The sequence below is a fragment of the Polyergus mexicanus genome, unplaced genomic scaffold, assembly GCF_030449975.1.
Source record: "Polyergus mexicanus isolate NDT 795.1 unplaced genomic scaffold, iyPolMexi1.0 SCAF_12, whole genome shotgun sequence".
Taxonomy (NCBI): Eukaryota; Metazoa; Arthropoda; class Insecta; order Hymenoptera; family Formicidae; genus Polyergus; species Polyergus mexicanus.
Window position 1 is genome coordinate 9,595,723 of NW_027223332.1, and position 17,014 is coordinate 9,612,736.

At 43.2% G+C, this 17,014-nt stretch overlaps 2 protein-coding genes across 9 annotated transcripts in view; one reads left to right on the forward strand and one right to left on the reverse strand.

Annotated features, from left to right (window-relative positions):
• LOC138938443 (uncharacterized) overlaps positions 1-17,014 on the reverse strand; it is a 355,984-nt gene that overhangs the window by 193,707 nt on the left and 145,263 nt on the right. The gene's annotated exons all lie outside the window — the stretch shown is intronic.
• Positions 1-17,014, forward strand: part of Bi (T-box transcription factor bifid) — an 84,087-nt gene that overhangs the window by 59,204 nt on the left and 7,869 nt on the right. For all 7 annotated transcript variants that reach the window (XM_070304779.1, XM_070304780.1, XM_070304782.1 and 4 more), the window contains 2 exons: positions 11,345-11,491; positions 12,267-12,343. In XM_070304779.1, the coding sequence (XP_070160880.1) occupies positions 11,345-11,491; positions 12,267-12,343 (224 nt within the window). The remainder of the gene's footprint in view (positions 1-11,344; positions 11,492-12,266; positions 12,344-17,014) is intronic.

Genomic DNA, 17,014 nt, shown 5'->3' on the forward strand with positions numbered 1-17,014 from the left:
TCGTCTTTCTTCCATTTTATCTTTCCTTTGTCTTATCTTTATTTTAAAATAATATGGTGTAACGCCGGACACATGCCGTGTGATTAGAATGTACGTTGTTGCGTGAAGTATAACTTTGACACGATCCACAGATGTGGGAGTAAATGAGTTTAACGATCGTACTTGGATCCTCATTCCCTTCTTCATTATTTTATTACGATAACTAACGAGCTGACAAGCGAGACAGATGTTCCGCGGCTATCGCAAACGGCTATCCTAAAATCGTTTTCTAAAGGGACCACCTCGTCGCCGACGAAGCTCGGCGTCGCGACGACGTCGTTGGTGGTGTGCATCTGTTGCAAATTAGGGCGGCCTATAAAAAGGCGCTATTTTTCGTCGAAAGCAGCGCGCGCGAGTCCTTCAATGGCAAATAGAGCGAGTCACAGAAGAGAATTATCGTCAAATTCTATATCATCGAATCTCACGATCATCTTATTTTTCACACGTATACTGTGCCTTAACAATAAGCAATATAAAATTACGAAAATATTAGCAAAGCGAAATGACCACAATCTACATATGTTTATTTAAAAAAAAATGCTAGGAAAAAGATTGTTAAGAATAAGTATAAATTTATCGATATAATTAACGAAAAGTAATCTGTAGAATTTTCGCGAGATTTGTCAGTCGGCAGTCGCTCGTTTGCGTTGGTCGCCTTGATTCTCTCACGGGAACGAGGAGGCCTATGCGAGATTCTTTCGCGACGCCGATCCAAGTGGGCAGGCGGGATAAAAATTTGTGTTACGGCCGAACATACACGCGCACGCATACACGTATGTCGCGCGCGCGACCAGAGCCCCGACATCAGAGGCGCCGCCGCGCAAACTCTACTAATGGACATTCGACGAGGACGACGACGACGACGACGATGGCGAGGACGAGGACGAGGACGAGGACGACAAGCCGAGCGCTGGGCGCAGGACGTGAGACGGGGACGGAGGAAACGGGGCTCCTTACTGTTTGTCGTTTGAATGTTTTAGGACCTCTGCTTAACCAACTTACTTACTGCCTCTGTGGAAGACAGCCGCTGCCGTGTTTGCACGGAACATTTCTTCTTTTTCTTTCCTACGTTTCCCCTTCCTCCTATCGGCCGTCCATCGTCGTTGTCGTCGTCCTCTTCCTCTTTCTCCTCCTCCTTTTTCACTCTTCCTGAAACCGCGGACACCTTCTGTGTCGCTCTACGAACACACAGCAGACGTTTCTCTCTACGACGACGGATGCTTCTGCAAACACGCGTATCTGTTTGCGCTTTCTGGCGACTGCGTCCGGACACCACCGTATTTTTGGTATGCGCAACGGGCGGCAGTTAAAAATCGACGCGCCACTATCGCCTACTATTTTTCTACCGATTTCGTGTTCAAATTTGCTTCCGGGTACGCCGCACGGTCGCCGCGCCGGTTTGCTCAGTCGGCGTTACATTAACGATGTACCGCGAGAACAGGGATTCACCTGGCGGCGGAATCGCGCTGCAATTTTTTTTCTTTTTTAATATTGTCATAGATATCTCTGACGAGTTATTTACACAAATTCATCTACGTGTTTTACACGCGACGTTTGCGTATCAAGGTACAACGTAAAATAAAGTTAGTTAAATATACAACAATATCGGGTGATGTTATTGATAACGAGAAAAATTTACATGTTTCAGTGCGCGTCGATTGTTATAAATAAAAGATTTAACTTAACCACGCCAACAGATCAGCCGATCAAAGTTCCGAAGAATCGCGATTTTATCGACACGCATCCCACGCATTTTACGCCATATGCGTGCATCGTCACACGCTGCTTCGAATTATTGAGACAGATTGTGATAGAGAGCGCGTTTCGAACTCCGGGGTTATCGAGACATCTCCTCGCGGGTCATGGATAACGGGAACCGATAATTTAAGGTCATCTCGCTCGATCCCTAAAGATGGACGGGAAGAGAAAAAAACGAGAGATACAAAAAAATGTCGAATGACGGGTTCCGAAAGGCTTAATGCACGCGTTAATTCTCCGATTATTACGCTTTCCCAGCTACTTATCATCGGCGAGCTATTCATATTTATCATATATCTCTGAACGGTCGTTCGAAAATTTCATTTTGCGGTTCGTTTCGTTTAGTTTTCTTCCTTATAACGCTTTTCTCACAACGATCATTATTAATCGATAGTGGCTCAATTACGATATCAGCGTTATCGATAACAATACTATTTCATATTGGTAGATATATATATTGTATAACGTCGAACAATCAAATATTTTTACTAGCGCGGAGATATTTTTTTTTTTTTTAAAGAATAGTAAAAAATAATGTTTTTTTTTTCCCTTACGTGACTGGAACATAATCGTAGCTTGTTAGTTTGGGAGGGTCATTTTAATGCTAATAAATTAGACTTACTTAAGGGGGTAATGGAGCAACGCGAGTAGCGAAAAGACTTTATTCGTTTCCCAGGGGTAAAATATTTTATGCGTGTTGGGGACATACGTTTCTCTTACGTGACACGACCATTCAATTCCATTTTTTTTTTTAGTGAAATCAAGAAGAGCGATCGTGTCACGAGCGACGAATGGTTAGAGGATTGCATAATCTCGTTTCACGCGAGATGTCAGATGCTTGGCGTAGCTTTTATGGCGTTAATCAATCTTTCTCGCGTGCGCATTTGCTGATGTCAAATGAAGAAATAGATCATCGCATTATGCAGGGGAGCATTTCAATTGATAAATCTAATCGATACTCGTAATTAATATATATTTAAATTAGACATGTATCTAACAAAATAAATCTCTCAATTATATTTCTCTCGCACAAAGATCATTTTTTTTTTCACGGAGTTAAATATATATAACGACTGGTATCGGAAATTATAACAGTGACATACGTTAATTTGCTCTTTAGAATTAATAAAACATCGAATCCGTTTTTAATACGATCGCAATGTCTCTGTTGCGATCCGATATTCCGCATTCCGTTACGCTCGTGGCCTTCTAAACCGCAATGTTCTCGATAGGAAAAATCTCGGCGATGGTCAGCATCCCTTCGTGCCGTAGTTGCCACGAGCCCTCGTTCGTATTCAAAAAAAAAAAAAAACGAAGGGACGCGCGATTACCAGATAAAAGGGTGGCCGGCGTCGTTGCGACGACTCTCGTATTCTTCGGGATAATAAAGCCCCGGACTCGTGTTTTCTCTCTTTCTAAAAAACTAAGGGGGTGGTTAAGTCCAGATCTCGAGGGTTAAGTTTCGCCGAGCTTTCAGCCTTGCGTTTTCTCCTAGTTTTCTCCTTCTCTATTCCGCTTCTCCTTGTTCTCTGGTGTTTCTCTCTCTTCTTTCCTTTTCTTTCTTCTTTTTTTTACATTTGACCCTATGACGATGAAATCACAGGGTCGTAACACCTCAACTGGAAACGAATCCGACGACTGTCGCTGTGCCGGGGTCGAAGTAAAAGAAAAAAAGAAAAAAAAAGAGGAGAGTCCGATAATCGGTTTCAATCAGCACCATTGTCGGTCAGCGTAATCCGCCAGACTGAAGTATATATAAAAAAAAAAAAAAGAAAAAGAATAGTAGCGCGAACGAGCGAAGGCGAGTTTCGCTGGCTCAGCAAGGAAAGCTCGTTGCCGGTGAACGCACGTGTATAGCATTGTCTAGGCTGTGTGTATAGTATTGTCTTTAGCCAATATTTAATGTTCTATATTTAAAGAATCGTCTAGATTCTCTACATTCGATACGGTGAGATCGATAAATACCTCGTTGCCAATGCATTTACTTAACCGGGAAGTTAGGCGAATTCTAGACATGTGTATAGATTGTGATATTCTTGCTCGTTATGGTTAATATATGGGATATATATTTTTAATATACGATTCTTCTATTAGAATTGACCGTTTTTCTGTAAGAAAAGTAAGAATAACGAGATTACTTATTCTTTTCCGTAATAATAATCCATAATAATGAGAGTGCGATTTAAGAACGAAACGTTTAACGCGAGAGGCAGAAGAGGAGAAAAGTTAATCTCGAATTTACAGTTGCGTCGTTAAAACGAGGCGGCGAAAGGAACAGCGGTCCGTGGAATTCATTTTGTTTGCGTCGCATACGGCGATAAGAGAGGAGCTTCTGTACCACTGTCGGATCTGCGGAGCGTTTCGAATCACCCGTGTATCCCATGTTCCGAAAGCCTCAAAGGGTTTGCGGCGCCGCCTGCTCGTAAAGCTTATTCCGCGAGCAGTGTGCAATTAGCGCGATATGCAAACAGCCGCAAAAAGAACAGCGACGACGGCGCGACACATCGGAGAAAACGTCGCCCGAAACTCTGAAATATTCAAGAACCATTTTCCCCGCTTTTCGCGCTAAAAGAAAAAGTTCGAAGTTTCCGGCTCTTGTGTATTTCACGGTGTATCGGAGCATCGCCGGCAATTTCACACTCGCGAATCCGAGCGAGAACGTACCTCGCGGCGCGTCGGCGCGATTTCCCATCTCTTCCCGTGGTCGGGTATTTCAGCGCGAGATATAACGCGCGCCCGTCGTCTCTCAAAGAGCTTTTTTTCCCTTCATCGTCCTTCGGGCGGGAGCGAGAGGGACAAAGAGAAAAAAACGAAAGAGAGAGCGACGCCTTCTTTATACACGCGGTCGTCTGTAAGCAGCCTGATTTCCGTTTAACGTTTCCCTCCGTTGCTTTTTTTTTTTTTCCGTATCAACCGCCGCGGAAATCAAGGGAAAGGACGATTCTAGCGTGTACCTTCCTCTAAGCCTTGACAATTCCCGCTTAAATAACCTCTCGTGTACGCTCTTATGTAAACGTAGAGCCACGTCAAACGTATTTATCTTGAATACTTCCACGAATTGTAGTATAAATTCGAAAGGACATTTCGTTGGAGATTTGTCGAACGACAATTGTATATTTAAAAAAAAAATGGTCCTATACTTTTATACGCGTCGTAAGTAATCTACATATATAAAGCTTGGAGATGATAAAATTTTCTCTGAGATTTTTTATGGTAAGATATAGTAAGAGAAGCTTAAAGCGTGGAATAGTGATTTAATTCCTGTTTCCGTTTCTCTTCAATGAGAAACAGGCTTGGATCAGGCGCGGAGCTTATCAGAAATTATGATGACATTGGCGCGATAGCATTGGTCGGCGACAGTACCTATTTGCTTTCATTCGGTGATCAACGAACGACGTTAAGTCGATAATATTTATCTCTTCGCGTGCACAGTGGGTCCATTGAGCGGTTCCGTTCAATCCATGGAACTTGGGCGTAATTTGACTCGAGGACACCGGAATTGAAATTAGCATCAATGAGACAGTTCGCTTTGACGTTAATCATGCTTTACAATATTTGCGAAAAATTTGCTTATCTTTTTATTATTATTTTAGCACAGTAATAAATGCATGATATCAAACGAATTGAAAATAATTTAGATGTTTATATTTAAAAATAATTCCATTATACCAAGATATTTAGATACAAAAAAGGTTTATGTTCTATCAGAGTCTGTTCGTAAAAGATTATCTGAAGAAAATTAGAAATAGATCGGTTTAACGGTTTAATGGAGATGAATTCGGTATATTGTGCGTCACCTGTCATATTTCATCGACCAGCAGCGTTTACAAAGTAGCCTAGAAAATCGGTTCCACGATTTCGCGTGGAAGGGAAGATGGAACGCGATTTAAAGAAGTTCCTCGTGTTCCTCGAGCAGCTCGGCTATCCAGCCGGCCTGCTATTGGCTTGTCGGCTTACGTGCGAGTCGGCCATAATGCCCCGAACCGGATGATGGAAAAGCCACCCTCGATTCGGGCCAATTAGCTTCCGGGCGAGTAAGTGGCAGAGAAACAAACCCCCCAAGGATCCATTTCTCTCCCACATTTCTCCTCCCCAATTCCTTTCTCCTTCTCTTCATCGTCTTCACCGTTGAGCCGCCACGAATTGACCTAACTGGCCTCGCTTTGCCAACGAGAGAGACTGTCGCGTCGCGTCGCCGAGCCGTCTGTAAGCCCGAAGTTCATCGCCTAATTCGTTCTTAGAACTGAAAGACACTCTGTCACGCTCCCACGCGTCGCTTCCCCGAATTCAGATTGATTCCGACTAATTGACTTCGTCGAAATTACGCGCTTAATCGCGAGCCTGAAGGTAACATCTGCGGAGATGGACGCAAACTAAAAATGCGATTAGATTTCAACCGCTCCGGAAAATGTTTCGATTCCGAGGGTGTTTTGCGCGTGACGTGACTGCTCGAAAAATTAATTAAACAATTTCCAGTTGTATTAATTTTATACGTGTGTATACTCACTTTTATAATTAATAAATAAAATTTCATATATTTCTTTACCACAAAATCGCTCGCACGCATTTGCTTTTATGATTGTCTTCGGCTTTGTAATCAATTTTGATTAAAAATTTTAAGATTTCGTATGATTTATGAAATATTCAAAATTCTAAATAATATTTCGATATTTCATAATTTTTTCTCAACAAAATTATGTTTCTCTATCTGAAAGTTATAAATTATATTGAAAAATTTTCAATGTCTCTCTCTCTCTCTCTCTCTCTCTCTCTCTTTGTGATTGATGACGCTAAGTAGAGAAATTTATTTTTATACACCGCATTACTAAATGCAACGAAATATTACCGAGATAGTCTACTTTTATTTTTATTTCGTGTGACGAAGGTCCAGAGATGGGCCAGTCGCGTTCGCGTCCAGAACATGTCCTCCTACACGACGGGTCCTCCGCCCAGGGATAGAAAAATCCACCTCTTTTTCAGGCGGTCGATACCAGGACGACCAGCCTTACCACCACCTTCCCTTTTCGCTCCGGTGCGTTCCAACCCCGTCGCCTCCTCGTCTTTTCTTCGTCGCACCTTTACGTGGCAAGCGGAGCTTTCCCTCTCGCACCCTCGCCTTCGGCGAAAAGTTTCGCTCCTCCGCCGCTTTCTGCCGAGGTAGCGCCACACTCGTCGTCAAGAACCACCCTCTTTCGCCCTCTTCGCTACTCCCCCACGTATCGTACGTATACGCGAACCATCCCTTTCTCTTCTTTCCGTCCGATGACTTTTTACCAGTATATCTTTTCTCTCGTTATTCTCGCGTTATTCGTTCAGATATCTCGAATGCGTGTACGTGCACGTGTGTGTGTGTGTGTGTGTCGGAGATCGTATGTACACACACGTATGTACGTAAGCCGATGAGAGTGCGCACATACGGGAGATACGTGCATTCGCAAGGACTGCAAACTAAACCGCACATGCACTGTTACCTGATGTACCGATGGCTAAGTAATCCTCGGACCATCGGCCAACTTCTTCATTCTCAAAGTGAAAAGCGCCGACTTTTTCCTCTTCTGTCTCTCCCTCTCCCTTCCTCTTTTTTCCTGTAACCCATCCTATCTTTTAGTTCACAGTTCTCGTCTTTGCAATACGTCGAAGCGCGTTCTGCACTTGGCTTTTTGCTCCTCGCTACGGCGAAAGAATTTCGCGATACCACCGCCGGTGCTGCTTAAAGTCCTTATTTTCAGTCTCTCACCGAGGCAGGCCCTTTCAGCCCAAGAGATTTGTTTGCTCTTCTGTACGATCAGTTGACCAAACACTAAAGACAGTAATGGCGAGGCTTTGTTGCACGCCTTCGCCTTCATTCTCGGCTTCGACCAACGACCAATTATTTTATCCCTATATTTTTCATCGTCGATCTTTTTTAATCTTTTACGTTTTCGATTTATTTTACTTTTGTTTTTTACCCATCTTTTAAATATTATTTGTGTGAAAAAGGGGTGAGAAAGTAATTTAAAATCAGAAAAATAGATTTAAAGTTGTTACACGCGCATACATTTTTTTATTAGACCATATACCCTCTCTCTCTCTCTCTCTCTCTCTCTCTCCCTCTCTAAAGATATTTACATGTATACCTCACATCGCGCGGCTCAAAAACGGCGCATCTAAAGAGATCTCCGGATTCCGTGATCCTGATGGCACATGGGTGAGGGGACAAGAAGAAGGGGGGAGACGCAGCAGCAGCGTGTGCAGGTTCGTGATTCGAAGTAGGTGGGCCCCCAGGTAGCCAGGACAGATAACACCCGGAGATTACCGCGGACAGAGTCATTAGCAATGTCGGCTTCTGTGTCGGTCGAGATATTCTCTCACTTTCCTTTCCTGCGGTCCCTCTCTTCCCCCCTACTCGCTCTCTCACCAACATCCTCTCCTCCGCTGTGCGGTTTTATCTGCTCGGTCAGTTCACGCGGCGCGATATACACAACGGACCGCTTCGGATCCTACCACTTACTTTCTATCCTACAACTTACTCTGTTTTTTTTTCTTTTTTCTTTTTTCTTTTTTCTTTTTTATTATTCTCTTTCTTGAACTCGGCGCATCTTGCAATACTAGCTTCCTACCCTTTCTTCTCTCGCGAATCAGTACTCTCTCTTTCCTCCGTCTATCCTCTTCTTTTATTCCTCATTCGCCGACATGTTGCACGTGCACCGCGAAAGACGCGCATTTGCCGCGCTCGAGCGAGCCCAGATTAGGGTCCGGAGAAATACTAATTGCTCCGATCGGCGTTCGCACATATTTTCCACGGCGCCAGAGGCGTGTCGAGGCCGAAGGTCCACGAGAAACGAGATAGGGACGAGGGAACCGCCGGGACGACGTGCAAAGGATCGGAAGAGGGAGGCGGGGGGAGGGACCAGTGGCGGTCGGTGACGGCGAGGGGAAAGAGAGAGAGAGAGAGAAAAAAAAAAGAAAAGAAGCATTCGGCTTTGATAGGCTAATGACAAACGCCTAGATTGCCGGCTTATCACCCGGCCAGCGCTAATTATTTCCTCTTTGTGCCATGCCGCGCGCATAATGGCGTCCGTACGGGAACGAGCGAGAGAGCGGGTTTTCCCTTTCCGCCTTACGTGCGCCGTGCGATTTACACGCACGAGCGTGACGGTGAATATTTTTTTTTTTGTTACCGTGCACGCGGCGTGAATTTCTCGTCGCGGATTGGTCGGCGTTGCGCGTCTTTACGAGTCGATTCTTCCACTTATGACTCCATGCACTCCGACATGGGAGACCTTTAACTGTCCTCCGATGATTTTTATTTTTTCCGCGCCGAACGCGTGGACCGATCACTCGCTTAAACGCCAATCTTCATCTATGAATATAACGATAAATTAACGCGCCGGATATATCTGCCATTTTTTTTCCGATTCTTTAATCTCCCCTTTTCCATTATGATTCGTATACACGAATTAATTAATTTATGCACGTTTTTCCTAGAATTTGTTCTCTAGACCTGGAAGAGACTATAGATTGTCGCGCGATATCATCGGTATGTTTTCGAACACGTTACTTATACACATTTCGCATACACATTATATAATAATCCGTCCTTCGCAGTTAATTACAGAGTATCGTAAAAATTTTAAGGGTTCCGCGAACACAATCCTTGGCATATCTGACTCGGTGTTTCCAGTTTATAAACTAATCTGGTATTAATACTTTAACGACATTGCTCGTGATGTATGGGCGAAATTTATATTGTAGTATTACATTATCTTTCAGCGAGATCTAATAATCTAGAATATAATTTCTTATAAAGTTTAGCTTTCGTTATCATCTTCGTAAAATTTGTTGATTTTTCCTTTGAAGATGAATATTCTTTTTGATATATATATATAATAATAATAATAATAATAATAATAATAATAATAATAAAAAAATACGAGTTCTCGCGCGGTGGCGGATGAACCGATTTTTCGATGCCATTCATTTAAATTAATCTCGCTTTCCCCTTCGTTCATACGATGCAGTCACGATATACGAGTGATAAGCGCGGTATCGATATGTTTCGTTTGACGAAATGGCAGCGAGAGACTGCGGGTTCCATTGAATTAATAAGAGAATTCGATTGAGCCCCCCCGGAGAGCGACCGATATTCAGAAGTACGGTCGGCCATGTTTCGGAGCGCGTCTATCGATCACTATGTATGTGCGTCGATAATCGCGCTATATGTATATAAATTATGCCGACGACGATCGAGTCTTGACTTCGGCCGATTGGTCGGAAATGATGGCCCGTCGCGGATCCAAGAATCCGTCTTCGTGGATTCGAATCGAGCTAGAGGCATGGAGGCACAATTTCTGGTAATATCGATCGTTCCGCATTTTTACAGACGCCCCCGATAATTTGCTCGTTACCGCTCTAACGTATTAATCTCTCTCCGTGCGCTCGCTCTTGTCGTTTTGCGTGCTGGAATATTCTGAACAGTCCTTTGAATTATAATAAAAGCAAGACGTGTGCACCGGTGAATTTGCTCGAACGCGACCGATGTGAGCCTCGTGAGCGAGTAGTAAGCTCGCGTCCGTTTAACAAGATCGATGGGCCACCGCTCTGGATAACGCGAGCTTTTAATCGCGAGGTCGATAAATTATCGTAATCGGCGAGTTCGTTTATCTCGATAATTTGATAAATTTGTATTATGCCGCTTAACAACGATGATTTGGCGCCAAGTGCGGCACTAAATCGAAACGTGTACGTATTATTGTAGGTAGGGTAAATACGCGCGGCTGTTTTATCATAGTCGTTTCTGGCCATTAGCATATCATTCGAGTGCTAATATATAAGGGATATCTTCGACAAATAATTACGTTTTCAATGGAAATATGTGACCGCGAGTCGTCATCGTCGATGATAAAATCGCTCGTAGCTTGTTCGTAAAGCTCGATTACGTTTGCAGACTTTGTATCCATCAATCCGGCATGATGCATCATTGTAATAGCCGCTTTGCCAAGCTCCTTCCTTCTTGGCCCGCACGGAACTTTATGAAATACTCGCACGAAGATTAATTAACGGGGAGAAGGAGTAACATGCCAGCGCGCACGCTCTCCGATTGTACGATTAACGGCGACACCTTCTTGACACTTTTTTAATCTGACATATCTCTCTATATTTTTCTTCGTGCAAAATCGCTCTCGTGTCTCGTGCCGCTTTTGTTTCTTAATTTTGCGCCGTGCTGTACATTACTCTCAACATCACGCTCGCAATGCCTAATCACGAAAATTTTACGCTAATTGGAGAATACTTTTACTATCGTTTATAAAAACGAGATCCATTTTCTACTACAAAGTCTAAAGATGTATGAAGAAATTTGTACGTCTTAAAAAAACTTGTTCCACAACATATTGTACGTCTTCTTAACTTAAGGTTTTATAAGGACAGGCTTTTGTGATGGTAGAATCGCATCGTGTCAAATAGTTGGTCTGAAAGTACGAACAAAGCGAATTAATTGCAAACGTTCTCTTTGTCAGAGTTAATATAAAACAATCTGTCCCAATGTATGCCCCCTTTCTTATTACAGACGATACTGAACTCGATGCACAAGTATCAGCCGAGGTTTCACCTCGTGCGAGCAAACGATATCCTGAAACTTCCGTATTCGACGTTCAGAAGTTACGTTTTCAAGGAGACGGAATTCATCGCCGTAACGGCTTATCAAAATGAAAAGGTAAGTAAGCGACCGAAATGTCTCCTACACGAAAGAAATCTTTGTTAGACTAATGTCAGAGTATCACAGAGCGATCCTTCGGAAAATTGGACTTTGATGTTTGTTGTGTGGGAACTTTTAGAAAGATAGAAAACTTTACTTTGTTTTTCCTTTTATTTTGTAAAAAAAAAAAAAAAAAACTATAATCGGTGTAAATCGGTCAATCTTGCTAAAACTTCTTCGATTCATTAAGAATTCGTCACCTTATTGCAGAAGAAATAATAAAACTCTCACGCATAGCGGAAATTTTTATCAGGGAAAAACAATCTCGCGTTACGATCTGAGCGGGTGGATCGTTTAGGTTTCTGGCCTTCCTTCGTTAATTAATAATTTCCCTATATTTTCGTCTCGATAAAGCTGTGGATGCGAAGACCGTTTCGTGGAATAAGCAGCCTTCTCGGTACGCATTATTTTCGGTAGTGAATGAGTCGCTCACACGCACGCACGTGGCATAAGAAGAGACCGGGCCTTGTACAGAGATTTTAGGTCGTTTATTATATATACGCGGCTACATACTACTATCTTAATTATCGCGTCTTCTCGGTATGTCGGCCGAATACAAAACAAAACGAGAAAGAAGAATATTCACTCTTAGAGTCTCGTCCAGACCTACCGCGAATATAAATTAACAAGAAATCTTTTAATTTAATTAAGTATTCTTAAATTCATTAATATTCTTTTCTAATAATGTATATAGATATAGATATATATATATGTATATTAATTTTGTGTTTAGATCACCCAGCTGAAGATCGATAATAATCCTTTTGCGAAAGGATTTCGGGACACTGGCGCGGGAAAGCGCGAGAAAAAGTGAGTATCGCTTTCAAAACTGCATTTCAAGCGCGGTATGTTTTTTTTAACCCTTTCCCGAAATTTTTTAAAAATAAGGAGCGTATCTATGTCAAATAGATGTAAATAATTTTTACAGTATATCCGTGTGCAAAAGTTTTCTTTCATATAACTTATTTACGATAAAGTATATAATATTGATGATCGGGAAAGAGTTTGAAAAGAATCAAAGTAGATTAAGCGTCTTTCATCGAATATCGAGTGATAAAAATCGTACATAGGGCGGATTAAAAAACTACCCTAAATTCAAAGCAAGGGATATGCCCTCTCTTGGAATCGCGCTTCGTGAAGAGCGCAAAGAGCGCGAATCTGTCTTCGGGGTCGACCTAATTGATCGTAGACCTTTCGAGCTTCCCCTCGATCGGGGCTATTATGCCGACCTTAGGGTCACCCCCGGAGCTAAGGGTTGGTTTCACAGGGCTCATTTGCACTCCGCATCGCCGGCAGTGCCGTCCATTTGTATTCAATATTGCGGGTTTATGAGCTTATGTCAGCGAGTGCGCTCCCCTCGGGATGCTGGCCCGTTGCCGTGGACCAGGCCGCTATGGAAACCAATTTCTATCTCATTGATCGCGGGGTGAAAAGTGGATTTTGATCAAGTTAAGTTTCGCTATGCATAACAATTTAAGCTGTTCCTAATCCTTATTACGTCCTTATTAACGAATATATTCTCGGAAAAATTTCATCGATATGTACACGCGCGAAAGAAAAAAGATATTCCGTCTATGATGATGAATCTTGTATCATCGCGGAAAGCGCGTTACGTCATGCAGGGAAAAAGAAGGAAGAAAGAAAAACGGTGCAAGCCGTGGAAGAGAAAATTTTTGGAAAATTGTGGTCTGCGACGTCGAGCGGATAAAGAAAGGGCGAGGTTAATGGAGAAAATATGCAAAGCAGGGGGGACGCGTCGCCGCGGCACCGCCTAATTAGAATAAGGGTTAGTTTTGGCTTATGGTTTCGGTTAAGGGTGGTTGGATGCCATCAGGAAGCCACAGGGAAACTATAAAGAGAGAAAGAGAAGGCACGGCGGGGAAACACCGGCAGAAAGAGACGAAGAGACGTGTCGCGAGAGAAGGAGAGTGGCAGAAGCGAGAAGAGGGACCGGGAGTTGGAACATAGCCAATCATCGGATTAGCATACTGATGCTCAGGGGCGGCGCTGTCGTTAACGTTGGAGGGTGCCACTCTTGGCGGCTTTGAATTTTATATTGGCCCTATAGAGATCGTTTTGCGGCTGCACAAAGACTGTGCTTCGAGAGCGTGGACGATCCTCGTACAAAACCGCTTTCCTCAATCGCGCATGTCCCGATGCATTTTTTACGCGCTATACCTTCGATCGTATCGTAGACTTCCGTATAACGTACTAAACCGCTAATAGCGATATCGGAAGAAGTAAGAAGGATAGTAGAGTAAAAGAGAGGCGATAAAAGTAACCGTGTAATGTGTAGCGAATCCAATCTCATCGGAAATTAGCCTCGCGCAATATTATTTGGACGATCACTTATTATAATTCAACATACGTATAACCGCGCGCACACAATTGTATTCGTATTCTCTGTGTGGAAATCGCTTCCACTCGACGCGATAGCGTTAAACCGGCACTGACAGCCGGTGCATTGTTTCGTTAATTTTTTAACAACGCGCGACGCGGCGTTTCGTCACGAGATGTAACGCCACTCGAGCATGACGAGTTGATTCGCTACAGCGCTTAAAAAGAAAGACGGGACGAAAAAATGTAAGAAGGTACGCCGGTGTGCGGCGAATTGTCACGTCATTCATCATCATATACACCGCGGAAAGATCGCATTGCGATACGCGGCAAATTAGTTTGTTCGCTTGTGAAACACCTACTATCCCGTTTAATACATATAACGCGAACTATACGTATTTTCTAGCGATATATATTTAGTACGGGTGTTAAATTAATAATAATTGCGACACCGATCATCGATCATTGTCTCCGGGATTAATTCATACATTCGATATTTACATATTCGGCTATCACGTATTCAGTTTCTGATTAATGAGCGGATCGAGGTGCATCTACAGAGAAATCTACAGAGAAGCTGATAGTGAGTTTTACTCTTAACTTTTGCAGTTAATTATATTATCCGCAGAACGAAAATCGTTGGGATTCCCGCGAGTTCTCCGAAATATAACAAAGCATTCCTTCGAGGTATAATTACTAGTCGGATTAGCCTCCGGCTTTACCTTCGATTTTCGTTAAAAAATATCAGTCTAGCCTCGTTAGGCACCCTCTTTGTTAATAGTCTGAGTTTATAATCTCTCAGTTTCGTTAATGCAAAAATATCCATCGTTTGTTCGATTCGCTCGAAACATTATGCAACGATTATGCACTCGCAAAGATACTTTTTGACAGAGTAGAGGAGCAGCCTCTATCCTTCCCACACAAAAAATGTTTTTCCGCGACGATACGAAAAGCGCCGCAACATACGTCTCTCATAATCGCGCCAAGTCGAAATACGATTCGATTTCGCAACCTAATCCAGAATTAATTGGCGCGCACGGATCCTTTCGAGCGAACACGGGCAAAATTTCCTCGAATGTCTCTAATCACGCGAAGGAAACTCGATGGTACGTTACCGTCGACAATCGAGTCGAATGACGGGCCGGGGTTACGAGGGCGCGACGGAACGGGGGTGGGAAAGGAAAGGGGGAATAGGGCAAATCTAATACATCGTCTCGTGCAGGCAGAACAAACCTAAGCCTCGTGTAAGTCCCGGCTATAGCCGTTCGCACAACGAGAGGCTTACCGGTACCTACCTTAATGCCATGTAATGCGATCAGTTCACTAACACACAGCGACGGCGCGCTTTCGCTTGCCCGAGGTGCATCCGCGCTCCTCATGGATGCATCCGTGACATGCACTCGTTGCAGCAACGAGAGGGTTGTGCAGGCAACTCTGGTTTCTGTACGTAAGTGCGAGAGCGCGCCAAATCAATAGTTTGCCGCCGTGCACCCGGTATAGGATTCTCGAATAAGTACGCGCGTCCTTCTCTCCTCTCGTCTGCGGTCTCGACGGTCTCGACGGTCTCGGAGGACGTTCATTTTTCTTTGCATTCGCCGGAATCGATTCAAGTCGTCGTTTAACGCTAATCACGGTTCATTATTTTTTTTTTTTCTATCTGCGTTTCAGTCGATTGTAAAATCGAACTGTAAAAATGTATAAGGATTCATGCATACTAATGTAGATTAATTAGAAACGATTAAAACCTCTCGCTATGTTCTTCTTGTATAGAGGCTGTCCATATAAAATCCAATTCAATAAATCACGTTGCGATATACGTGACTCTTTGCGTAGATCGTGTGATAGAAACACGTTGCCCCGAGGAAATCGCGAATAGATCAGCGCATCGCGAATCGATACGGTCTCTCGCGTTCGATATCGCCGCGACATTGCGAAAAATGATCATGACTGTCGGGATACGGGCGGCTAGAGACGTCGGGGCGATAAATCAGCGCTCGATTCCCTTTAGCTCCTCGCGATTCGCGGAAAAAAGTTCTTTGCATCGTACCGCGACGCGGAGAGCGATATAAAATAGTGTGCTTCGCGTATATCTTGAGTGTGTTCTATCGTTTATGCGCATATATATATATATATACACACACACTCTCGCTCGTCTTATAAGTGCAAATAGCCGCGAGTGGCATAAAGTTAAGCCGCGCACGTGAAGGCAACGCACGCGCGCGCGAGCGGAGAGCCAGTAGTAGACGCTTGGCGCGCGCATAGGAAAGGCGTTGAAGGCACAATTAAGATAATTAATCTAATACCACGGCCGCGCCTTGGGGCGATACAGCTACCGGCGCTCGCATAAATCCCGAGATCTCGTTTATTGCATCGCTCGCCAACTAGCCTCGCATGAATTATTGCCGCGGAGACGAGCGAGACGCGCCGCATAGGCCGAGAATGATCGCTGACGCTTGTGTGCGTCGGGGCCTTTTGAGATTCTCTCTTCGACACAATACCTCTCTGTCTTCTTGCGATCGCATGATCGTATGCGGCTGTTTCTCTCTTGAACGCTATATCTTATTCGCAGCGGTTTTTTTTTTTTTTTTTTTTTTTTTTTTTTTTTTTTTTTTTTTTTAAAGCCATAATCACAGACATAATCGCGAGACAATATTTATGGAAATTTCGCGGAATTTGAGGTGAGAAAAAATCCAAACTATTGTATATTCATTTTCAAACTTGCCAAATCTTTAAAAAGTTGCTCTGTCGCTTCGTTTCATGTTAGAAATTAAAAAATTTAACATTGCAATAACTTTCACATATGATATTACAAGTTAATCGATCAATGTGCATAAAAAGCAAAAATATAGTCAAATAATATTACGCTTAGTAAAGATTAAAATCGTTGATCGATTTTTGCAACATTTCGTGCGAACGTATCTTCTTACCGGACATTGTTTGTTATATATTTTCGATTGAGACATACGCGCATACGGCATATTAACAAAACCGCAACGAGATGTTGCAAACGATTTAGCATTGAAATTGCCGCTGCCAAGGAAAGAAGTAACTTTATCATCCGCCTTTTCGTTATATTCTCCGAACCAATTATAGTGTGCCGTAATCATCGGGCATTCACGCGGGCATTCGCATCTCAAAGGAAAA